This window comes from Sturnus vulgaris, chromosome 1, assembly GCF_052056855.1.
Source record: "Sturnus vulgaris isolate bStuVul1 chromosome 1, bStuVul1.hap1, whole genome shotgun sequence".
In the NCBI taxonomy this organism is placed as follows: domain Eukaryota; kingdom Metazoa; phylum Chordata; class Aves; order Passeriformes; family Sturnidae; genus Sturnus; species Sturnus vulgaris.
This window is the reverse complement of record NC_142243.1, coordinates 31,418,222-31,444,733: the sequence shown is the minus strand read 5'-3', so window position 1 is coordinate 31,444,733 and position 26,512 is coordinate 31,418,222. Positions and strand designations below refer to the sequence as shown.

At 39.8% G+C, this 26,512-nt stretch overlaps 1 protein-coding gene across 1 annotated transcript in view; it reads left to right on the top strand.

Moving 5' to 3' along the window:
* RAPGEF5 (Rap guanine nucleotide exchange factor 5) overlaps positions 1-26,512 on the top strand; it is a 156,538-nt gene that overhangs the window by 105,306 nt on the left and 24,720 nt on the right. The window contains exons 12-17 of the mRNA XM_014893578.2: positions 16,990-17,068; positions 18,169-18,313; positions 20,112-20,209; positions 20,930-20,960; positions 21,880-21,958; positions 24,956-25,105. Coding sequence (XP_014749064.2) covers positions 16,990-17,068; positions 18,169-18,313; positions 20,112-20,209; positions 20,930-20,960; positions 21,880-21,958; positions 24,956-25,105 — 582 coding nt within the window. The remainder of the gene's footprint in view (positions 1-16,989; positions 17,069-18,168; positions 18,314-20,111; positions 20,210-20,929; positions 20,961-21,879; positions 21,959-24,955; positions 25,106-26,512) is intronic.

Genomic DNA, 26,512 nt, shown 5'->3' with positions numbered 1-26,512 from the left:
CTTCATTCCCCACCCACAGGGTGGAAGGATGGATTCACTGCAGACCTGTGCTTTGAGGATCTGCATTAAGAATCTGAAAGAAATCTGTTCTTCAAAGCCGCTTTTTTCCCTCTTGTGAACTAAATTTACTCTCATGCTGTTAATTCCTCCTTCCCCCGCAATCCTTCTTAACATGCCCTGAGTTCAAACAGTTTCACAGCACTATGGAAGTGGCAGCCTTGGTCTTTTTGTGAGCAAGAGTGGGACTGGTTTTGGCTATAGCCAAACTACAATTATTGCTACTTTACTGAGCTCCCTGCCATGCTCCCTGTTACTGCCGTTAGGTGATGCTTGGTTGTGCAGTGCACTGATGCAGTCCTTTTCTTTCCCACTTTGCTGCTTTCTGTAAATCCCTGTGCTCAGAGGTCACCCGGGGAGATTAAGAACAAAAAGCCACAACCCAAGACCTATTTGTGAACCATTAATTGGTATAGATTTCTGCCTATTTCCCAGTGGGCTCTTTGTGGGCTCTTAAGACCTCCCTTAATAGCTGGGAACCCTGAGCAGCATTACAGCAAGGAGTGCCTCTGCTTGCTGTGTAGCTGAATAAATGCTATTGCTTGAGAAAGTCTGGGGTGCTGGCAAAGTGGAGCCAGCACACTCTGGATTAGCAGGTGCAGCAGAGCCCGGCTCTGCCCCGCCCTAACAGCGGCTGCTGCCTTCTCCAGCATGTCCGAGGGAAAGGGAGAAAAAGAGCAGATGAGACAACTGCTGCTAAAGGACAAATATGCTGTGTGCTGGAAGAGGTTGGCAGGGCGTTCTGCTGTGGTTTGTGGTGTTTTGCTAGGTTTTGATTTTAGTGGGCGAGGGAGAAGATTGGCTGTTGGATGTAGAAATACGTGGTTGTAGTAGGAATACTTTTGTGAGAGAGGAAGGGCCTGTCTAAAAAGGAGATAATGGAGCAGGATGCACTGAGCATTAATTCAGAAGCTCTGTGCACTAGCTGCAATTGGTAAGCTCATTATGCAGGCTTTAAATTGTTGTTGCTTTTTTTAGAGGGAAAAGTTTGATCCAGTTTGATATTACTTAGGGTGTATAACACCTTTTAAGAGAGTCTATGTATCTGGTGTTGGAGACAGTCCTGCTTGTTTTTTTACAGTCAATTTTGATCCTTTCAAAGATTGAAATAGGAGTAGAATTATAGCACTTTGACAGCCAGAGGTTTTTCATGTCATTTACCCTCATGGAGTATAGATGGCACTGACAGAAAGAGCTTTTCAGAATAGCATCAGTTACTGCAATAAAATACATTACTTCTCCCATCTTCTAGACAAGGTGAAAAATACCGATGTGAGCTGTAGCTGTGGCAGTTAGCTGCTCACACCACTATCTCCCAAGCCAGGCTGAGATCATGAGATGACCTTGTCTTAGTTTAGAAAAGCTTGTGAGATCCTTCTAAAACCAGGATCATACTCTCTGTCTGATGTGAAAATGTGATGGCTATAAGGATACTGAGTGCAAAAACATTTTGAGGTGATGGTTTGGGGAAAATAGATGAATAAATAAAGTAAATAAAGTGGCAGCATTGATGCGTCTATTTTTAGTGGAAGCTAATAATGAAAACTTTGGTTTTCTTGCAGTGGCATTTGGCATGAATTGCAATTTTATTATTTTGCTTGAACTTGAGTTTTGATGGAGACATAAATTATCAGAATGAGAGATGTAATAATGGAGAAATCGTGCTATCTGACTTGGGACTGCTGAAAGCTTTTATACCTCACGTTTTATTGCTTTTCAGTTTCTTTCCCTTTTTCCTTTTTCTACACCCTGCATCCTTCTGCCATTATCCCTTCTCTGCTCATTGCCCACAATGCTCTGCCAATTCCACAGGCAGTCTTTCTTTAACCCTCTTCACATCCATTTCTTGGAATTTAGGGCTGGTTGGCCTCTCTCTAGGAACCACTGCAGTTAAAACTAGAAAGCCAGATCCTGGTTTTGTTCCTTCCCAGCCGTGAATTCAGAGCCCCGGCATCAAAACAATAATGAAACCCTTGTTGGATTTCATTCCTTGCCCCATAGGAGCCTTGTCCATGGGATTTTGTTTGTTGATACTGTTAGTAACATCATGGGGGATGCACAGCCACAAGCTGGAAACAAACAAACCACAGAGAAAAACAACCACAAACAAATAGCACTTGTTAGATCCCCATTGTCAAAGCGTTTTCATTCAAAGCCTTAAAGCAGCAGTGGCCATGTAGCATTGCCCCAAAGTGTGAAAACCAAGAATGGGCAAATGGGAACATTTTGCCTGCTAAGGTGACTTCAACTTCTCTTCTTACTGTCTGTAGATGTTAACTTCTCTGTGGCTGTAGAGTTTAACTCTGCAACAGGCAGGTGGAAAATTTCCATCCCAGTTTGTGCCATCAAACAGTGGCAGGGAGGCTACAACAGGATGATTTAGCAATTCAGCACACACATACATGCCACTTTCCAGCAGGCAAAATGCCTCCTCACTTCCACTTCAGCTCTGCAAACACTGAACAGAGATGCTGGATGGTGGTTCTTAGGATGGACAAACATCTGCAAACCTCTGGCCTGCTGGAGCCCAGCCTGTTGTGAGGAGGCAGCCCTGGGCATGCTGCAGGCTCCTCGCTGTCCTCTCCCCTGGATGTCCCTGGAGCAAAATGCAAATGCAAAATTGCAAATGCCTTGGGGGCTCCATCAGTGCTGGGGCTGCTGATGGGCACAGAGCCCTTCCCCAGGGCAATGTGACACCCGGGGAGCCACTGCCATCCTGACACCTCTGAGGTTTGCTGTGGGCAGAAGTCTCAAAGCGTGAGCAAGTAGATTTTGGGATGTGGTCAGTTGGGAAATATGGGCATGTTGGACAAGCAAGGACTAAACCTGGAGGCAGGGCAAGGCCTCTGCCAGCTGAAGTTGAGCTTCTCCCATTGCAAAGAAGACATTTTCCTGAGGTGTGTAGTATCACTGGCTTGAGGGAAATTTTGTTACAATCTCCAACATGATGGCCCATCTCTCCAGGCAAATATGTCATGGGCTGCTTGCACAGCTTATGTAAATACTTTGAACAGGTTTTTTTTCTTTGATCTGCGAGTACAGATCATGTTATTATTAATGAGAATCTAATTTCCCTTCTGGGGTGAGGGTTTTGACGTGCAAATGGGCCATAGGTCTTTTGATGTTACATCATAGTTTAATGGATAAGAAATTTGTTCAGGGAGTCAAGGTTAGTAAAATGTAATTTGGGAAGTTACAACTATGTTCTTGATTACAAAGAATGATAAATATTTGATAACAGTTTTCTAAAAGCATCTGGAAAACATGAAAATGCCATCAGCTTTGCAAGAAACTGCTGTATTAGGTTTTCTTGACAAATGCAGAGGATTCAGATCTTCCTGGACTGTATGGTCATGTAGGTCTGGGATGAGGGAGTTTACAGCAAAGGGTAGGAGCAGCTGCCCACAGTGCTGCTATTTGTAGTGTTTGGAAGAAAGCCAGCTCCTCTTCTGACCCCCTGTGACTCAGGGGAGTCCTGGGTGTGCATCAGGGAAGAGAGACCAGGAAAGTCTTTCATTAGATCATACACAAACTCCACTGAGGTGACTGTCAGAGTTTTGTGTCCCTTTACTGCAGAGAATGTTAGCTCTGTACAATCAAGCTCCAAATGGAAAAAAAATGTCAAGAGGGAAGTGAATGCACCACTTCCTCTGCTAATCTGTAAATCCAGAGATTCACAACATTTGGCTTGACTATTCCTGATCTATTTACCTTTTAAAATTCAGACATAGGCATGTGTGTGATGATTTATTCCTCCTTGTAATTGGATACAGTGATTAAATGAGCTTGCATATTATAGTTCATTGTCCTTCTGGGATGTGGGCTACTGTTTCTTCAGAACAGCAGCTCCTAATGGAATTAATTCCAGCTCCTGCATGTTTGATGTAATCAGTGATGTGTTTTTTAAAACTGATATGGAAAACAGCTTTTAAATATATATTCTTATATATGAAGTATTCATCTTGCTGAAGGGTGCTATGTAATCCTCAGAGTCTTCCTTTAAGATGCTTTGCAACCTTCTCTGATAGGCTCTTTAGGAACAACAAATATATGCTCACTATTTTGTAACCTGAAAGAGGCTGAGGGAGGTGTTACACCTAACAGAAGTGTTTACCAGGCTGCAGCCATGGAAAAGTGATTGCATTCTGAGACTGTCATCACATAATTGATGATTTCCCATGGGCTGAACAGTGGTGATATAGAAAGCATACTGCTTCTTAGTAGGAAAAAATAATTTTTTATAATTGCCTTTAATGACTAATTGAATAAGCAAATCAGTTTAATAAAAAAAAGGAGAAATTATGCTGCTAGTCTATTTAATTTGAAGAGGGTTTGAAAAACTGATAGGCAAAGGCAGTTTGCAGTGGGATCACCATCTGACTCACATTTGATGTGGTTGGCCAACAGCATTGGTGTTGTTTGCATGGGACGGTGGGTTTGTGTACTCAGCCTTGGCAGGTACCTCACCCTCTCCTGAGCCCATCTCTGCTTCCTTTTCTCTATACACTGGCAAAATAAAGCACGTTTTATGAAAACTGTGCTGGCACTTAGAGCCTAAAAGAGCTATAGAAATGAAAGATGGCAGCGAGCAGTGATCACAGCCAGGTGCTGTAGTGGTGGAGGATGGTGACAGAGCAGATGATCCAAGAGGCACCGTTTAATGCAGTGGCTTATCTGCTACTGCAGTTTGTGATTTTTACCTTTCCCCTTAGCATTGCCTCAGATTCGTGTGTGCTTGTGCAGAAAGGTGGGGTTTGCCTGACAGCCAAGGAGATTTCCTCTGTACCCTGTGAAGTCCAGGAGGCAGCTGGCTGTCATGATGAAAAGCTGAAAATTGAACACTTTCCATTAAATAAAGAATGCATCTCCTGCATTAGATGCTTTCCAGTGTGTGCATGAGAAACACAGTATCACATAGGATTTGGAAAAGAAAGATACAAAGGAAGAAAGCTGGACTATAGGAGTCCAAAGTTACGCCTATCTGAAAGCTGTGTTTTGCATCGATTTCTTTTTTGTGAATCAATAGCACTAAAAATCTGAAATAATGGCAAAAGTGAATATAAACCTTTAGAAAATTACCCCACTGTGCTTTCATCTATAATTGCTTAGTATTTCCACTTTATTTAACTGAAATAAGCAGGGTCATCAAATAAAAAACCCTGAGTAATTACAGTGCAGTTGAACCAAAGATCTAATGCTGAACTCCCCAGTGAATGTAAATAGTTTGAAAATTATCAAAATAAGGGTCTTCTATCTTAAAAGTGTAGCACTGAGATGCTGTGTATTGCAAGCAGCCAAATTGCACACAAACACAGTTCAGCTGCCACAGGAAAATATGCCCATGCAGGTGTTTTCATACTTACAAGCAGCTGAACTCTGGATAATATCTGTTCCTTGTGTCTTACCCTGTATGATCTTTAAACAGTGCAAGCAAGAACCTTTGTGATTGCTTTCATTCAGCTGTCAGCACAGGGTTGTACTGACAAACACAATTGTTTGAAGTTTTCAGATGTTCTTAATACATATGCAGACTATGTGCAAGGCATTTTTTTATTGCTGTCTTCCATTAAGTTGTAAGAATAATAAGCAGAAAAGCTGTCTTTAATTACTTGTTAACCTGTCACTGGAATGATTTGGGTGTCTCAGTGTAGCAAGTACAATTTCAGGTCATAATTTAAGGATATATATCTTATTTCTAAGTCTACACTTAGTGTAACAATGTATTTTAACACCACCATCATGAAACTCATCAGATTTTTTTTTTAATCCATGGGGAAGCAAAATGCATCTGCCTTATGAGTGCTCTGGTGCTCATTGTTCTGGCTTTATTCTGTGAAGCTGTGCTTCACTGCTGTGGGGAGGAAGACAGGTGTGGAAATCAAAGATGCAAGCATGGCCCTGTTTGGTTTTTAGGTTCTCTTAGATGTCATGTCCCTTGTACCACCCCCCTCCACTGTGTGTCATAGGTGAGTTGTTAAATATTGAATAAGTTATTTCAGAGCTATCTGAGAATTGTTTGCCCATCATCAGCCTGAAGTACTGTACACCCTGCTCACAATGTTGGAAGTGGCATCCTTCACCACAGCAGTGACACTGCAGTATGCCAGTGTCTGTCTGGGTCTCCTGTGGGGTTTGCAAGATAAATTCCTCCCTCCCCTCTGCCCTCTCCCCAGCAGAGCCTGTAACACATCACAGACATCGAGTACCTTTGCTGGGCCTTTTGCCTCCATATGTCAGAAGATGTTAAGTGAGTCTCTGCTTTTGAGGTTACATGACAGTGGGCCACAGCTGTCTATGCAAGACCCTAACCTAGTGTGCATGACCCAATATACCAAAAATATCCCACCACTTGACCTTTCCTGTGCTGGAAGAAGTGTGTGGTCTGTTCATTAGTCTAGTGCATGCTATTCCCATCTTGTACTAAGATTTGGATCAAATCAAACATTTCTTGCTCAGATGAAAATACCATAATTCCCTTTATAGGCAATTCTGTCAAATCTACAGAAGCCAGGAGCGATTTGCCCGTGGAGTCTTTGTCGTGCTAGGCTTCCCTGAAGAGATGCTGTGATGTTTACTGCACATGCTCCAGTGCCACATGTTGGGGAGTTTGCACTGCTTAGCATATTTATGATAATTTGGTTCCCAGGGGCAAACAAAATGCTCCTTATATCTCCTTCCTTGGGCTGAAGCACAAAGAAATTTCCCCTTGCTGCTTTGTAGGGGGGAAAATAACAGATCAAAGCTTCTTGCTAAACACTTTTTAAAATACACAGTGCAGATCCGTACATTTCTGTTCCCCTAAGGGACCCGTCCCTCTGGTTGTATGGAAATCAGTTAGCAGCAGGTGATGGGATAAGGCTGCATGCTGGAATCTAGGCACTGTACCTGACCTGGAGAGCTTTAGGTGGAGAGAGCACTGCCACGAGTAATTTGACCTGTCCTTTATCCATGTCATGGATAAGCATGGAATGTGTTCTGGTCACTATACTGTAGTTGTCATAATCTGCTGGACTGGATGTTGTCCAAAAACAGTGGATTTGGAAGTAAAGCCTTTTTGGCGCTAATAATCTCAACCTGAAAATAATGCCAATTAAGAGTTTTTAAATATATATATCCAAACATGTATTTATTTCTGGGTTGTAAACAGAAATTTTGCGCTCTTTCTCAGAAATGTCACTGAGAAGCAGACTGTTTTTAAACATCTCAATGATCTAGAAATTAAGAACTCACACGCATTTTTTGAAAATGAGATGATTTTTATGCTTACATATAATATTAGATTTGAAGATTACTGTTTCCTAGGAGTAGATTTTCCAATTCGGCAATGACAAAGACATGCTCGGTGTGAAACTTGGTTATTCTTCAATGCCATATAAACGTTGGACAGCAAAGATGAAAAGAATAAAGATTAAGTTCATCTTCCTTTGTGTTAACTTTTTGAAAGCTGAATGTCTGATTTTCAAGTTCCTTTTAGTGTGCTGGACTCATGGACCAGACAAAAGGCTCGAGCAGTCTTAAGGCACCAATTGGTAGGAGCAGGGTTCCAGTGGCAGAGGGGAGGGGAGGTGCACTATGCACCCTTTCTGTGCACTGCTGCCTGTTGCTGGAGGATGGCTGTGTACTGTGCTGCTACCAGGCAACAAAAGTCCTGCTTGGTGTCCTGCTGGCACCGCTGAGGCAGTGACAGCTCTTGGTGGCACCTGGAACTTGTGTCATTGAGGAGCCCAAGCTGGAGACTTTGCATCTCCTTGGTTGCCTGAGGAGGTGAGTGATGCCACTGATGCAAAGAAGTTCCTGTGCAAGACAGAAGCAGAAAAGTAGAACCTTGCCTCGTACTTGCTCATGCAACTTTCACTGAGCCATGCCAGTGCCTGGGGTGCCAGGCGATGTGCAAGCTGGAGGTGCAAACCCAGGAAGGCACATCACAGCAGGCTGTGCTCTGGCAGCTGGTCTGCAGGCAGAAGGATGAAAGGGAGCCATTAAATCTTTTATCCTCTGTCCTACTGCTCCAGGCAATCCTGGCCTGGCTGGCTTATTATAATCAATCGATGGAAAGAGAGGATGGGTTTTTCTACTCAAGTACTTTGGGAGATGCCTGATGTGAACAAGGAGTGTCTGCATTTTGCCTGTGTGAGGATTTCACATGTACATTAGAATACCTCTGTTTACTGTCAAGTTTCATTGGCTTCAGTGTTTCAGTTGCAGCAGCCAAAGGCACTTTTTAAACAAAAAGTATCAATAGCTTGGAGTGACTGCTATAGGCAACATTTCTAATGCTTTGAAATGTAAAAGGTGTAGAGGATTTGTCCAGTAATTTCTAGTAACCTTGACCATTATAGCTGCACATGAATCACCAGGGCTCCCTCCCACCTGGGGAAAAAAGAGAGCTTCAGATTTCTATGCAGAAAAATTAGTGTCTCATTAAAGCTGGACAAGTTTGACATTTGCTCTCTGCCTGTGGTTTCAGGGCTTCTTGTCCCTCCAACAAAATAAGAAGCTGCTCCAATACATGTAATAGCAGCGACTGGAATGCAACTTTGGGAGAATCTTTGACCTTACCAGACAGAATGTGTTTGATTGATTCTGCAGATGTTAAAAATACTGCCAGAAATTTCTGGCAGATGACCTTAGAAATGATTCCTAGTTCTGACTTTTGTGCTCCCATAAAAATGTGGTTGTGTAGGTTAAATATCTTGCCCTTATGTATTTTATTTTTCTAACCTAATGTCAGAAATAAATGTCTTGCTCTTTATTCCTTTGTGCATTGATTTCTCAGTGCCTTGGTGGTTAGGTGACATAACTACTATAATTGTTTTAATACATTAGCAGCAAATTATATATCGATGTTCTTTTTTTTCATTGACCTTTCTTTCTCAACATAATTTTCATTTTTTTGCTTCATGCTGTGTCCACGGTGGCATAGCACTATTAGAGGATTCGATTTTGAATTAAGGGCTAATCCTGCAAGGTCCTGAGCACTGTTGCCATCTGCTGAATGCAAGAGAGGTCTGGGATCTCTCAGCACCCTCTCAGACGTGAGCAATATCTTTCTAGATCAGATAGCAATTTGCATTTACTGTTTGTACTCGGAGACATCCTGACATTTTTAGTAAATTGCTGTGGAATTACAGATTACTGAGAAACTTCTACCTTTGAAAAGAGTTGCTGCCATCAAATCGTTTTTCCGTTTCTGCAGAGCAAGCAATTTTCTGATTACAGCTCAACTCTCAGGACCTGTGTTTGCATTGCTGAAAGGTTTCAGAGCATTGCGTAGTATTATGTGAACTAAACCACACACAAAAAATCTATGTGTCTGCCATGAGGTGTATTATAATTTTTCTCGTTTTGCAGAAAGGAGGAAGAGATGTGACAAGAATTTATCAAGACTGAATTTTCACCACTGAGAGACTGAAAAACTTGAAAATGCTTTGCTGTCCTCGTTTGTTTAATTTGAACTAAGTGACTGCATATTTAAAATAGAAAAAAGCTATTTATTCCCTATAGAATAGTAACTAATCAGCATCCATTTTACTCAGGCACAGGGCTCATCTGTCTGTTTGCCCAGCTGTAACCCCATCTCACAGGGCTGCTTTTCTTGATGACTGTGAGAGATGCATGTTGTAACTGTTTCTGATCAGTATGATGTTGCTAACCCCATCAGTGAACATTTTTTTAATAAAAAATTATATCCAGTATGGACTGTGAGGTCAGAAGGTGCATTAGTGTTATTGATCCCAGCTTTTCAGTCATAGCAGCATAAAAATTCCAAGTCTAGCTGTTGACTTTTTTTTCCCCAAATATATTCTGGGGGATGAGCCTCACAAAATGTTGGAGAAAACTGGTCCTGCAAGGTAGGGATGATGTACTGAATGTAAATGAGAGCAGAGTTGTTGATGATTATTAAATTTGTAATTCTGGCTAATACTGGTAAGTGTATTAACATAAGGAGATGTCAGGAGCTGACCATATGGTCATCTTATCATCTTTGCCACAGTCACAAATGGGAAATGGCATAGCTAAAGGGTTTTAGAATTTGTTCTGTGTTGTCTAAAATACATTTACTTTTCTCTTCATCGTTGTCTTTCTGAAAAATATCCCTCCCCCACCAGCAAAGAGATTTCATTATCACACAAAAGTCCCTCAGAGTTTGCACTGATCTTTGAAAAATGCATGTGTATCCCCCACTTGTATTTTGTGCTGCTGGAGTTCCTAGATGCTGACGACCAATATATTATACTGAAGTTCTTACATGATGAGGATGAAGAAGATATTATGACCTTTTTTTATTTGTTACATTTTTGAAAGATAAGTTGAGTAGGAAGGAAGGACACTTAGTGATTTCTTCTGCTTGGAAAGCAGAGGGTTTAGAGTGTTATATTTTTAATTCAGTACATGGTTTTTGTTGTCTCAGTTTAATTCTCTCACATACGTAGTGACAACAACAACTGCTCTGTAGCATGACTAAGGCTTGCCACTACAGTGGCAAGAGTAGTTTTAACTTGTGAGTTATGCAATTCCAGTGGCTTGTTCATTCAGGAATTTTTTTTTTCTCTTTTTTTGTTGTTGGCATTTGGTTTTTCCTTCAATCTCCATACAGGTTTGGCCTCCACCAGCAAATCCTTGGAGAAAAGCTGAATCACTACTTTGCATAAAGTGGAAAAAGACTCGCATTCCAGTGCTTTATCTATATTTTCTTATAATCCGATTTAGTGTGGAATACAAGCCTGAAAAACCCTTAAATCTTTCTGTAATTCTTGCACAGCCATTCACAATGGATTTGTACAGTGCAAAGTCGAAGAGATTTGGGTTCAGAATAGTGATAAGTTTAAGAAAAAAACCCAGCCCCTCTCCCCCCAAAAAAACAGATTATTTGTTTTTCTTTGCAGTTTAACAGATTTCACTATCAGTATCCTCTCCTCAACTAACAGTACATATCATATTCAATCTGCAGAGAAAGGAATATAGAGTCTATATGCACGCAGTCTATAGGCTTATACTCCTCTCTATAGAGGAATTTGCCTTTTGTAAGCCATGCAGTTATAAGAATAAACCTCGATACATTGGATGTTTTAAATCCTGTTGTTGCCTTGTTTTGCATAGCTTTATTTTTTCATAATATTTAAATCAGCATGTAATGGAAAAGATAGAACATGGACAAAGAAATGCTACAGAAAGTGGAAAGAACAGAGTCTGAAAAGTTGCTCTGTAAAGTCTGATATGAAAAGGAGAATGGTTCTTATCATCTCAGTAGTGAGTTTGTCACTGAAAGTGGGAGGATTTGTTTGGCTTATTTTTCTTCTTTTTAGTTTTTTTTATTGTTGTTGTTGTTTGTTTTTTGTTTGCTCATTTGGTTGGTTGGGGTTTTTTTCAATTTTTTGTATTTTTTGCTGGTAGCCATTGAGAAATAACAAACCAAAATCTATTCAGGACGTAGTAGTCCTGAAAACCAGGATGAACTGGAATTTGGCATCAAGTTACCTCTACTTGTGGGTATAAAGGGATTAACGACTCAGGCATTAGGAATAGTTGTCTGGCTTAGTGGACAGTATGTCTAATATTAGCAGTAGGGCAATAGGTATATTCCAAATGCAGCCTGAACTATTGGACACGTTTGTAATGTAGATGTATGTGCACTATTGGTTTAGCTGTGGTGGTCTAAAGATGCTGGTTGGTGCACAGGCAGGCCAGTAAATAATATGTGAGCATATAAATTGCTATAATTGCTAGTTAGGGATGTGTAGCTAAATGTAACACTTGAATGTTTTCATACTTTTCCTTCTTTGCTCATTCTATGAGATAGCTTTTTTTTTTTCATATTTGCTTTTTAGAGCTGTCCTCAAATATATCTAATATAATCACGCGAATTTAACTTTTACTTCATTTGACAAAGACATTTCCTTTAGATTAAGTCTCGTTGAATGTTTATGGTAGAAGTTATTAAAGTGAGGCTGCTCCACTGATGCCTCGTACCACTGCAGTAGTTTAAGAAAACGCTCCAGTTTTAGAAGAGGGTACAGATGTTTTATGTGGCAACACCAAGAAGTGTACTGCCTGTACTGATTTGTAAATGTGTGTCACAGATGATTTTTCTTTACAGATCTGTATTAATTTCTGTCCTAAGCCTTAGTAATTGATAGCCTGCCTAGAGAACAGGGTGGAGAAAGGAGAAAATAAGCCATTAGAACATGAGATTTTGTGTGCACACCCATGTAGGAAACCCATTATTTCCTCCTGGCTTTATAATTATACCATCACTTTGAGCTGGTATTTGTAGAGTTGTCTTCTCAGAGAGAAAGAGTTTTTCCTGTTAGAGAGGTAAATGGGCACAGGGAAAGCAGCAGGGAATCCTGTCTATTTTTTTAGTAGATGGGAATAAATAATGTGTTGTTCATCTAAATATTTAATAATTTACTGTCTCTGGGACCCTGGGTCCCCCTTCCCCACCAAATACACCACTGCTACTCTTGGCTGCCATCACCCTCCTTACATGCAATAAGTTGCAGCTTCTCACGTAGAGGTATTGCTGGGTCCTTCAGTAACCAGCTGAGAGCAAATGTTCCCTGGATGTTTCACATGGGTGAGTGTCTCTATACTGCTCTTTCTACCCCTCAGCCACCCTGAATGTGTCTTGCAGAAGGACTTGTCCATCTCAGAAAAATGGGACAAGCAGTGCTAACTATTCCTGGTAAAGCAGTGTCCGTGCTTTATTTCACTTGAGGGAAGGAGGGGACTCATAGCCTGGGAGAAACTGCCTCAGCAGAAGCTGGTGCAAATTGATTATTTAATAACAAACAAGCACAGTGCCTGCTTTTTTATTATTTTTATGCCTATGGAACTCGCACACTACTGGTGTGGTGAAATTATTGCCTAAGGCTGCTCCCAAAGAGCTGCAAGAAGAAGAGGCCATGGGACTCATGCTGGTTCTGTTGCATGTCTTAATGAAGCTTTAAAATGTTTGAAATTGTTTTCGAAATGAAATATTCCTTAGCTGCAATTTAACTGCAAACTTTGCTTGCCAAATAAAGGAAAATTGTGAGGAACAAAGAAAAGTTAGATTGATGGCTAGAAGAAAAAGATTAAATAAAAAATTAATGAAGGAGAGAAGTAAAAAAAATCATAGCATCACAGGCTTTTGCACTGAGATTTCCCTTCCAATATCTTTTCCTTTCCAACTATTACTATGCATTTTATTCTCCCTGTTTGCTACAAATGCTAGAAAAACTTTTTCTATAGGAATGATAGGGAAAATTGTCACAAATTTAGGCAGAAATTGGAACATGGAGTAAAATTTTAAAAGGGGTATGTATTTCACTGCCATTCTGAGTGGAGGCATGGTGAACTGTAAATTATTAATGAATTGACTGGAATTGCCTTTTTTTTACTCTTAAATCAAATGTGACTAAAGAGAAAAATCCCAGAAAGACTTTTTGTTCATAATTGTCAGCCCAACTTGTACACTTACAGCCTTTCCTCATTCAAATTTACTGCTCTTAGTGGCCATTAGTAACAGAATGAATAATGTGCTGTGAATAAATCCTCTCGTGGTTACCCTTTCTCTCCATTTGTAGATTAAGACCAGCAAATCATTTGTGGACAAGTATTAATGTCCAAAAGTGTCTGACAAGTGTGCAGTTGTTTGTTTTGAGCAAATTATTTTTGAAGTATCAGTACACCCTCAGGTTTTGTGTTCCTGCTATGACATGAAAAACCATTCTGGAATGAGTTTAAATTACAGGGCATTTAGGAAGAAAATACAGAAGATAGTTACAGTGAACAGTAGGACTTCAGGGAAATACCTACAAGCTAGTTCAGGCATTTTAAAATATGAATATTATTGTAAAGTCTTAGGTGATGTCTGGTAATAGATATTTAATCTTGCAAAAGCACTTTCATTGCTTACTTGTTAAAGTAATTTAATGGATGAGTGATGCTAATAATGGCCCACATGTATAATCCAGAGGGTTTTTTTGTTCAAAACATTCCTCTAGGGTTTAAATTTCTAAACATGTTCAGAGGCAATTTGAAGAAATTTAGCCTATACACAAGCTGTAGGAAACATAATTTATTAACTTTGCTTCTTAGTATTTCTTCTGCATTCAGAGGATAAAAGAAATCACTATGTATACATATGTGCAACTTTAAGTAGTCTGAGTGATATACCTTGTTTTGATGGGATTGTTAGAAACCAGAGATGGTGAAGGAAAGGAAGTGGAGACGAAGATTAACAGAGGGCTTAAAACTAATTGTAAGTTGTCTGAAAAAATGTACAGTTCCAGATTTTCCATTACTGTTTGGTTTTGGGGTTTTGTTTTTTGGTTTTTTGGGGTTTTTTTGTTGTTTTTTTTTTTAGAGAATTGCATTAGTAATGTCTGTAGCATAGTTCTTGCAAGAAAATAAAACAAAAGAGCAAGAAACTGACATTATAGTAAAACCAGTCTTTCTTTCCATCCCAACACTTTGGGATGCTGGAAGAATTGACATCTGGAAAACAGATTATCAGGTAATAAAAATAAACATATTAATTGCTTTTTAAACACCAGTTATTATGATAAAGTCACACACTTTTGAAGATATTGCAGTTTTGTTTCAACTAGGAGTTAATTTCTTTTCTGAGCACATGGCTATGTTTTGCTGAAACTCAGATATCACCTACACAGGGTAGGAAATTAGGGAAATAATCTGGTGTAAATGCCTCTTTGACTTTGTGAGGATCATTGCACAGTCACATAGTTCAATGAAGAACTAAAATGTGTTTGTTGACTCCAAGCTCAGCTGTTTCCAAATAAATGTTTGTGAAACCTCCAACTTTAATAGCTTCTTTGTACCATCCAAAAGATGTGCAAGAGAATGAATAGATGGCCTTTCAGATAGAGAACAAGCTGTTCACCGTGTCTTTTCATTTACTGAGACAAAATACTCTTTTTATGCAGAGATAATACTTTCCATCATTTTCAACAACGTTGGGTAGAATAAATAATTTAATTGTTTTACTGCTGAGTGCCAGGAGTTTAACCTATGTGTCCTTAGATCAGGACTCTTTCTAGACCAGCAGTGTTAAATGTGTTGAGCTAGATAGAATTATTTTATTTTTTTTAGAAGATACTGGAGGTATTTTGAATCCCATGCTCACAGGGTGGGATGTCATTAGCTATCCATCCATGTTTATCCACGTGACATCTGCCTGCAAATGATACATGGATAAATTCTCATTGCCATGGTGCACTGCAGCTATGGGATCAATAATTTACTGATAAGGTCCAAAGCACTGTAAAGGAAATTGGTCTAAATTATTGTGAAATTGCAGTCCTGCTGTGGAAAGCAGCTGGGGTTCTCTCAGTTGGACACTTGGACAAAAGCACTAGCTTGGATCAGAAGAGATCACAAATAGTGAGAAAATCAGGGTATGGAATATCAGGGCTCAGCCTTGTCTTTCTCATGTGAGGTCTGGTTTGGCCCTTAATGTTTGCAGTTGTAAATCCACCACTTAAATCACAACTTAGTACAATTGGTGCTAAGTAATACCAGCTAGTTATACTGGTAACATATTTTTGCTCCACAATATAGCTGAAATCATAGTATATTTGCTGAAATTGAAAGAAATACAGTCAACAGGAATCCCTCAAAACATGAGGAAAATCTTACCATTTGGGAAAATAAATAAACCCAAAACCAGAGAAACAAACAGAAACATTTTTATTTTGTGGTTGCAAAGACCAATTGCATTGTCTGTTTGCATAAAAGAAAAGATTTTTTTGCATGAACAAAATACTCTAGATCATGCATCGTGCATGAGTAGTTTACTTAAATTGGAATAGAATTTGTTTAAAAATTTTATAATAATTTTATTTAGAAGAGAGTTGTGAAACCACCAGGTCCAACCCGTGCTGGAAGCAGCTACGGTAAGACCAGGATGCTCAGAACTTTGCACAGGCAAAATCACTTTGCATATAATGTTGTTGGACACTGTGCAGGTAACCTGTCACGTTGGAAGAAAAAATAAGTACCTGAATCTTGACAAATTTTCTTTAGTTGCCATCTCTAATGGTTGCACCACATCGTTTTGTAGCAGAGCTCAAAAGGAAAAGTCTGGCTTGGTCTTATCTCCATTCTCCCACTGGGTTTTTGAAGACCACCATGAGATTACCTTGAGCCCTGTCACCCAAGAGCAAACTCAGTGCTTTCACCACAGTGATGTGTGCAGCAAAGGTTTAGAAAAATCCTAAAAATAGTGCGACATGGGAATGAGGAATGAAAAAGTTACTCTGAAATCTGAAACTGGTTGTTTGTCCTGACAACCTGAGGTGCTACAGCTTCAGTGTGTAGGGATGGCCTTTTAGCAAGTACCTTCAGTCTGGTTTTGTAACACTTATAGAAACCAGGAGGAATAAAAACCTTCATTAATACAATTGAACAAACTTTATCAGCACTTACAGTGATGTCCACAAAACTAACCAACCATCCAGAGATTTTAATGTGTTTATTTCATGGTTCTCAACTACTGTGCATAGATGTTAATCACAGTTCATGGCAATCCTAGTTTTTTTCTCTTATTACTAAAAGCTATACTTCTGAATTTCCAGAACAAGCTAATGTGTGGGAAGGCTGCTTTGTGTGCAGCTGAGCTAACCAGGATGGCAGTGTTTGTTATAAGGACTCTTTCTTTCTGGTACCTGAACTATGATGAAGTATTTTGTGCCTGTTGGTGCTTTTGGAGCTGAGGATGTACTTGCTAAATGAAGGAACTGATCCCTGCAGTGATAACATACTGTTAACGTTTTGAAACTTAGAGGTTTATGTATTCTGTATTCTTTGGGCCTTTTTTTTTTAAAGGCAGGGGTCCTGTTCCTGCCATGCACAGTAACAGGAGCAGATATTCTCTTCCAGCTCTTGCTAATGTATTGTACCTTGGGCTTTTTTTGTCTTCCTCTGCAGAAACTCTCCTGGATGATTTCCTTCTCACATACACGGTTTTCATGACGACTGATGACTTGTGCCAGGCACTCCTGAGGCAATATCCTTTTACTGAAAGTTGTATTCACAGGGGGTCACATATCTACTTGTACTTTTAGCTATTGTTGAGCCTTATATCAAAGTCAGATGCGTGGTTTTGAAACAGATGCCTAACTCATAGCAACAATGCAATTTTATGTCAGCTTTATTTAAAGAGAAATAAACTTTTATAACTTGGCAAGGTAGAATTTAAATTTGGGTTCAAACCTCCTCAGGTTATGTTAATTCATAGAATACCTACATGTGCAGAATACATTACAGAATACACTAGAACAAAAAGTAAAGAATTTTACAGTCTCTGCTCCTTTTATCATATAATACAGGATATAAGTCTTAACTCATTCTGAGATAAAATAATTATTTTCATGTATTTCTAATTACTTCCATATGCTATGACGCTATGGATTAATGCTTGAATAAATTTGCAGCTATAAAAATTTTTTTGATTTTTTAAAATCTTTTTCCCCATCTTTTACTTCTGTGGTGAAAACATCAATTTTTTACCTTAGAAAATAAAGAGCCATGAAGAGACAGGAACAGTGTACAGAGTAGGTATCATCTGACCTTTGGTGTTTCTGCCATATGAATAGGGAACAATGATAGAAATAATATTACATTTTTTTTTTCATTTTAATTGTATCACTTCTGCCGATAGTGTAATTTGTGCAGGCAAAAAGAAATTGACTTCCTTGGCCTGTTTTTTGTGTTATTGTTAATGATGCTTTGCTCTCCTTCCCACAGACATTCACATTGGCATCGGTGTGCAGGACAAAGGCTCATTCTCAGTTCTGCAGAAAAGACATGACTGAACATTGTATAATTCCTTTTGAATTGGTTTTACTTTTATAGACTCGCCTCTCTAATCTGTAAAGGAAAAAAATCCTGTTGGCAGAGAGGATGAATTGACATTCCTAGTACTGAGAATTTAATTCCCAAAAGTTATGAAACTCCTAAAGCTCCAGACAGGATAAAACATTTAAAACCTAGCAATGCAGTGGAAAAAACCTTTCATTAGCAAATGAGATTTTTGTAAAGTCTTTGCCAGCAGTTAATTTTAAAGTTTCTTTGAGATCTTATTACATGTTCCTTAACCTATTGCACCTATTGTGCTAAGAACCACCAAGGGAAAGAAGATGACTCTGATGTGTCCTGTAGGAAAAGAAAAGTCTTACACTTGGTCTCTCAGTGGACTTCTCTCTACAAAGACTGGTTACACGAAGATGAGCATTTAAAACAATTTTTAAAGGTATTGAAACAATTTCTGTGATGCATTTCAGCACTGTTTAATTATATACTGTGTCTAAAAAGTCCCAACAGCAAAATCTATAAAACATATTCTGTTCATACTTAGAACTTCAGGAAATCTCTGTTATAAAATGATTTACATGTGTCTCCTTTAAATGCCTTAAATATAGTCAGTATGAATAGAAATCCTCTCAGTACAGTCAACATTAAGAGCATTATTTTAAATATGAAACTTATGGAACTCCCATGGTCTCTAGAAAATGGGAAGAGTTAGGAGGGTAAGAAATAAAACTACAAAGATGTGGAGGTTCCTTGGACACACCAATCCTATCTGTCAGAATATGGTCTGCAGTCAGTATCCAGAGGATCATGGATGTAGAGAGTTTTAAGGTGTCTGTAAGAGATGCTACTTTGACTGAGGAGTGAAATCCTATTCCATGGTGTTTGCTGGGGGAACATGGAGAGCAGCATAGCTTTATGTATTTTTGATAAATAAAATATTGCTCCTTACTTGTTAGAAAAGTTATTTTCATATTTCTGTATGAGTTCCAAAAGCTCTTATAATTCCTTTATTAATTTGAAAATAGTGCTGCTGTTGAGAATCTAAAGTCAAGCCGGTTACTGATTTTTTTTCAATGTATATTTTTTCCCTGCTGGTTGAAAGATGAGAGTATTTTAGGAGACTTTGCAGTATCTTCCACTATTACTGATGAAGCTCTTTGTCTGCAAGTGGAGATCTTTTTAAGGGTCTTTTATCTCTTCAGTCACTCTCTCAAGACAAAGGCAATATGGAGAAGATCTTGAGATTCCTTTTTTTGTGTGTTTTGTTTTGTCTTTTAAGCATGACACGCTGCACATGGAAGCAGAGGCCTTAGGATTTTTGCTGTTTGGTACTAGATGTGTATTGCTGTTCTGGGAAGGGGACATAATTTCAGGCATCAGTTATGTCACACTGAGTTCCACCTGTCTGGGCTTTCTGGCCATGGAGGTGTGTGACTGTGCACTGTCTCACAATTCCTCTTCTGGAAGCCTGTGTGCAGTATTGAACAGCAATAATGTTAGTGATGGTTGTAGTTACAAGTGCAAAACCAGCATACAGGGTTGTAGGCTAAAATCTTTCATCCAGAAATCTGTGAATGTGGGGGCTAGAGCAAACCTGGTAACTCAGCTCATACATATGATCCTCCTTTCCTTAGAAGGGAAAGAGAAGGATCTATGATGTGGAAAAAGTATAGAGAAAATATTTCCTAGAATTTCAATCATGACAATGTCTTCCCCAAAATTAAAAGTAAGGTTTATTTATGTATTAGTTTACAGCTAGGGAGAGCTGTGGGAGATATCAACTCTTTAAAATGCATGCAAATGTGAGGAAAGGTAAAGTAGAATATTTACCATTTTTAAAGTCTTAATCTAAGGAACCTATTTGTTATCATTTTGGCTAAGTGATGATTGTGTGGTGTGCTGTCATGCTTCAGAATGTGTTATTCTGACCTAACACAGGTTTCAGGTAGTAGCCACAAATGGCGTTTCAAATTTTCTTGTTTATAGACAAAACAGTACAAGCATTTTGCCCTCTCACATGGTACACAGTACTAAGTAAGACTGTTTCTCCAAAGACAAGCTGAATATTGAATATTTCCAAAAATTTAAATAGGAACATTCTCTCCTTACGGGTTTTGCATAAATATAATGATAAAACTTGTTTAAGTAGGATAGTGCCTGAATTGACTTAGACCACTGATGTGATGCCTTGAATGTTTGAGTTATCAAATGTTTTAAGATACTGCTTTGTTTTGTAGACAATATACAGAAATGTCTTAGATGATGTGTATGAGTATCCCATTCTTGAGAAGGACCTGAAAGAATTTCAGAAGATACTCGGGATGCATCGCCGTCAGTAAGTATTGATTATGTTAGAGATCAAGTCTTCTTTTATTCAGAGTATAATTTATTTTTGTTGCTATTTTTCTGTAATTCAGTGATGAGTGATACAAGTGGTATATTCAGTTTTACAAATCATCTCTTCGTAAAACTAAAGCTAGATTATTCATTTTTTTCTGATGTTTGTTGGGCAGTGATTGTGATTCAACATTCACTCCCATCAATTTCATTTGGGATTATTTACAGACAGAGCAATAGTTTATGGACAAGCTGGCAAAAATTCCCTCAGAAGCTGCAGTCTGTGACTTCAGATGCCACCTTCATTCTCTGCAGAACTGAGAATCAAATCACTTGGAATAGTCATCTCAGAGTTATTATTTTACTAATAATATGGCATCTATAAAAGACATTTAATTGGCATGTTTTTCCAACAAATGGAGGTTGTTTCCGTGGTTTGGCCGCTGGGGAAGTGGAAGCTGTGCCCCTAAGGGTGACCCTGACTGCTGTGTTTGCCTACTCCAACAGCTCATGGGCTGGCAGCATTGCTTTTCACTACATCGATTATGCAAATCAAAGGAAAGTTCTCTGGCTGAGTCAGATGCCTTTAGCTTTTCCTGAAGAACCTCTGCAGCCCTTCTGCAGTGACAATTTACAGTTAAAAACTTTCTGATGTTGTAAAGTTTGTTATAGCTAGTTTGGCTAGAAAGAATAATTGTGATTTTCCTTTTTGTTTCAGCACTGTAGATGAGTATTCACCTCATCGAAAGGTAATGCCATGCTGATTGTTGCTGATTGCTAGATAACTTATCATCTCACTTTTTTCCCCCTCTGCCCACTTCACTTTTGTTTCTTGGCTTCTTAACTGAAAGTGATTGGTGACCAAAAACATGACAGGACACATCAGTGAGGTTAGACCTGCAATGTTTCTTAAGGAACTTTTTTTTTCCCTTTGAATGCATCCTTGATATCATCAGTGTGAGCTAACCTGCAGTGGCTGTGACAGTATTAGCATGTTAACAAGATGTCAAAATTCAGGAGAGGCCTGGGAGCGTGTCCCCACCGAGCTAGAGGGATGTAGCAAGCTGGGGAACATAGGCATTGACATGGATGTCAAGTAAACATAGCAAAGGGCAGATTTACTGTGACAGGGACAGACAAAAAGAGAGGAACATGAATCTGTCTATTTAACTGGAGGGAGAAGTTGCAGCCAGAGAAAGTTGGCGTGCAAACTGCACAGAGGTGACTCACTGTGCTCATCAGTTTTACTGGGCTGAAGCTGAAGTGTGTAATAAGATTAAAATGTTACTGCAAAAACTTCCAGGCAGAGCATGAGATTGTAGTGAAATTGCTAAATGGGCTGATTGCTACATAGGAAATGTATGTAAGAATAAGTGTATAAGAAATAGGCTCTGAACATGAATATAGAAAACCTTGAATTGTGCAGGCTGCTTAGCCTTGGCATGTCCTGCTTCCTCCAAAATCCCCACCTTGGCCATTTTTTAGTAAGGCAACTCCCAGTTTACTGCTCCAAGAAAGGGTGGGTGTACTTCCTATACAGAAATCTTTTGGCCAGGCATATAGGTTAAATGCTGTATTCTGTGAATTACTGCTTTGTAAACAGCAGGGATGCAAAAGATCACTGGTTTTTAAATTTTTTTTCTTTCTTTCTTTTCCACTCCCTCACAGAATAAAACCTTTTTCCACCAGTTCAGTGTAAAAGAGAACTGGCTGCAGCACAGAGGAACAATGAATGAAACAGAAGAAAGTGAGTATAAACGAAAGAGTGGAGGAAAAGCTCGAAAACTATAAAATTGTTTCTCAAGGACTTCAATGTATATATTCTTTAGCTGACATAAAGCTTTTGAACAACATCTTAGGGGTGCAAAAGAAGAAATATTTGGCAAGTTTACCTTCCTTCCTCCTGGTTTGCAGGGCTCAACAGTGCCATGGTATCTCACGGGATTTTTTGCCCTGTCCGGTTTCTCCAGCACCCCTGTCACAGTCCTGTGTGTGTCCCAGGTGTGCTGGCAGCCCGTCCACCAGGCATTACTTCTGCTCCATTTCATGCTCTCAGTCTCTTGACCTATATCTGGGTTATGAAAGGTGAATGAAGAAGCTTGTCATGTGAAATGGGCCAGGATTTGCTAACTCTGGGAATGTGCCTTAGTTCCTTCTCTGCTCAGAAACATCTCTGGGTGGAGTGCAAGGTGCCACTTCACTTTAATGTCAGCCATTTCAAAAGGCAATTTCCCCCATCACTGTAATACTGTGAGGCAGTGAGGCTGTCACCCTCCTGTAATGTGTGAGTGAGGAAGGAGGCAGAGAGGAGAACACTGTGTACGAGAGCAGGGAACAGCAGAAGGACCTCCTACCTGGCAGCCTCGCTCTTTGACAGTATCTCTTCATTTCTTACTGGGAACAAAACTCCGGAAGTTCACTTGAAGTCAGTGTATTTTTAGTCCTCATTTGTGACAGAATAAAAACTGAGCTCATTCTACGCCAAGTCGAAAGACTTGCACAGTATGTGCTGCTGATAGATAATCCTCTTTTTGTGCTTCAAATGTAGGGGATTTTGAGGTTTATGTTTACCAAGCCTTCTGCTAAAAATCTGTTTGTAGATAAGAACCCCCATGCTTATTCTTCTTTCAAAGCTGGACACAGCTTGTGGGTGAATGAAAAGGAAAGTGTACTGGTGCGAGAGAGGGGACAGACTGTGGTAAGACAGTCACCAGGACAGGACCCAGCAAGACCAGTCCTGGCTGAATTAAATTGCTTTTGTCTCACTCTTTGAGAGCAGGAGCCATGGCCTATGATGGGATTGAAGGAATAAAATAGCCAGAGTGAAGGAGAAGAAAGGAGAGACAGATGGAGAAGGTGGACATCTGACCCTATGTGGTGGAGTGCTGTCTGGCTGATGGTGCTTGTGGAGGATGGGTCTGTCCAAGGTGCACCATGCCCCTTGACTAGAGGTGTTTTATCCTCTATTGCAATCATTACCAGGGCAACTTGCAGCCCGTGGCTGCTTCTTCCCACTGGCATTTGCTCCTTCCCACAGAGGAGCAGCATAGGCTCCTGGAAGAGATGATATGGTCCATCCCGAGATACCACAGCCAGAACATTGGAAAGGTGTGAGGGGGAGAATCACTATGGTGGTTGTGCTTGAGCATCTGGCCCGTGGGTTGATTTAGTTCAGTGTCAAAGAAAGGATATATCAATAACCTATTTATGAATTGACATTGCTGTCATTGTCCCCTTGCAAATGACAGAGGGGACATTTCAAACAAATTCACTGTAAGCTAGGTGTGTCAGTTTGCATATGAAGTCCAAATATTCTTGTCAGATTTTAAAAATTTGTTTTTCTACCTAGTAATTTAAAGTGCAGTTGGATGTCTCCATCTTCATGATGTGTATCCATTCTGATAAAAGATTCTGCCATAGAATGAGCATCTCATTTACTCTCTGTCAGCAGAGACAGGTTGAAAAGTAATTATAAAATCAAATGGCTTTTTTTCCCCCTAATACTCAATGTTAAGTTCCTCCTTCATTCTCATATTCGTTTTTTTCTTTACTACAACAGGAAAAAACACTGTTCTCAAGGATAGATGCCTTAACTGCTTCTGGCATAGTCTTCACTAATGAAAGTGCCCTGAAGCCATGAAAATCTGTAGGACAACCAAAGAGCTATTGCTACATACATCTGTCAGTAAAGATAATCAAAAAAGATACAATCATTCTGGAGAAGAAAAAGTTGTCCTGTATTGGCATGGTAGCAGCCTGTCTATAATAAGAAGTGCTAGAGTAGAAGGAAATTGAAAGTTTAATTAAGCACTGAAGCGAGCGTGAAACCAAGAGCTGTGACGATTCTGATTAGCAAATGTAATTTTCAAAATATTTATGCAAGTCTGCAGCTCAGTTTCTTCCACTTAAATTGTGGAAGCCATATTTCAAAGAACTAGCTAGGGCAAACTTGGCAAAAGATGTAAACCTAAAATTCTGTCGGGCAGAGAGAGCGTACATCCCTTTTTGTAGTGGAAAAAAGCAATCACTGAGCTGACCACAGCATTCCTAGAGCTGAACCGACCCATGGACCTCAATGGAAGTAGTGAGCCCAGGGAATTTCTCCAAACCAGTCCCTTTTATATGTGCTGCTTGTGATTCAGGAAATGAATTGTCAGAACTGATTGTATGGCTGTTTGGGCAGTCTCTGCTGGTGCTGAAGTACTCTGGCAATGTCAGTAGTTTAGATATCTAGACAGATAAGCTATCAGGAGTGTTTGAAGCTGTTCTTTCAGAGCTTCAGACCTGGGAGCACTATTCTTTCAAAGCTTCCTGTTCCGGGTAGAATTGGAGGTCCAAAGTAATTTCTGCCGCACATATGAAATATACTGAAAGGACAGTGATTTATCTGAACCTAAAATGAAGGGAGTAAAAATGGTGACAACTGACTTTCAGAGAAGATAGACAGTGAAGGACGTTGTCTGTGACAAATCTTGAGGGTAGGAAGTCTTAAATAGATATTGCTGTGGGAGTCTCTGTTTCCATTTGCTTACCTCTCTCATTTCCCAGGGACAGGAAGTGGGGAGGGGGGAAAAGGGTGATGTTTATGCTTAGTTTCATGTCCTTTATGTCAGGGTGCCGGGTCTGCCCTTCCTGCAGCAGCCAGGCAGCTGAGGCATTTCTGTGGTGGGGTCTGCAAGTTTGTTCCTTGCTCTGTTCAGATATCTCTGCCTACAGCTGAGCATGTCTTTCTTCCTTTGTGCAGTTTTCTGCCGTGTGTATATAACAGAGCACTCCTATGTCAGTGTGAAAGCTCAAGTGTCAACTTCAGCTCAGGAGATCCTGAAGATCGTGGCAGAAAAGATCCAATACCCGGAGGAGGAGTTGGCACTGGTGACAGTCTCATTCTCTGGTGGTAAGTAACTTCCCCTCGTCTGGCTACTTACCTTTTATTGCATCAGGTAAGGCAGGGCTGGCATTTTCTGATGCAAGGATACAGCTGTTCCTCTATGGGCCCACAGCTGGATGACCAGGGGAACAATGAGGAGCTGCTTCCCAGAGACTTGTTTCCATGGCAACGGCTCTTTCTTGGGTACTGTGGGATGTAGCATCTCCTGGCTGGGAAGGGAGTGTAAAGAACTCTCAGTCTGCAGCAGTATTGCAAGGTTTTATTTCTTTTCCACAGATGAATCTCCTATTTTGGAATTTAAATTAATTTTGAAGGCAGTGAGGCATGGTTTGCTTTAAAAATAGAGACTGGAATAGCAAATACTGTGTGCATAACTGTTTCTTAATTTATGGCATAGGTAACAAATATTCTTGAGTTGAAAGGAAGAAGACATGTATTTGCACAATTGAGATACTGAGAGCAATCTCAGCAATATTTTGTAAGCAATAACTGACATCTTTTACCTTTGTTTGTAATGTAGTGTAATGACATAGTTTTAGTCTTTAAATAGAAGGGCTTATTTTCTTTTTTAAGAAAAAATCAAGATCATGGAGTGATACTAGGGACCAGCCCAAGATCATCTTTGGTGATTGGCAAGTCTCAAGCTCCTTAGTCAAATTGTTTTGATCGTTGTAGTGGGTTTTGGAAGCAATTTAACTAGGTGCATAGAACCACGGAGCTGAATCTACAAAAGGACTAAGAGTATAGAATGTCTTGGCTATATTCTCAGATAACATTAGTTGGTGTTGACCCCCTAAGACAAAGGATGCATCTTTTAAGTTTCAGCACTCATTGCTGCTTCTTTGTCAGTCTAGTTAAATGAAATACACCCAAGTGTTGGCTTGTTCTTGATTCAGAACTGGAAGATCACTTATTTTCCCCCATGCTGAGCTCAATTAAATGGATGTATTTTTGAATGCACAGGTGTGGGTGGCAGGAGATGATGCCTTGCTCTGGTTATTGAGAGCCTGGGCACAGAGCAGCCACTGGGAGCATTACACGTGGATGTCCTGGCCATCCAGGCTACATCATTTTCAGGCATACTCTTTTTACACTTGTGTGTGCCCAAACTCACCTCCAGTGCATTTCACAGCACTGCAAAATCACTGTGCTGCTGTAGTTTTTCAGGTCTTTCTCTCCTGCTCAAGAGCAGGTCAAGTTTTGCTCTGACAGCAATAAATCTAGTTCTAACTGCCTGCTTAGCTAAAGAAAACCAACCATTCATAAATAATGAAAAATACTATACTGGTTCCCAGGAAAGCCACAAAATAGAAGTGGTTGCCACTTGGTTGTTCAATGGGAAACAGCAAATAAAATGCAGGTATAGTAGGAAAGCCATTTGTACATGATCTTTATAACCCCTAAAATGTTATT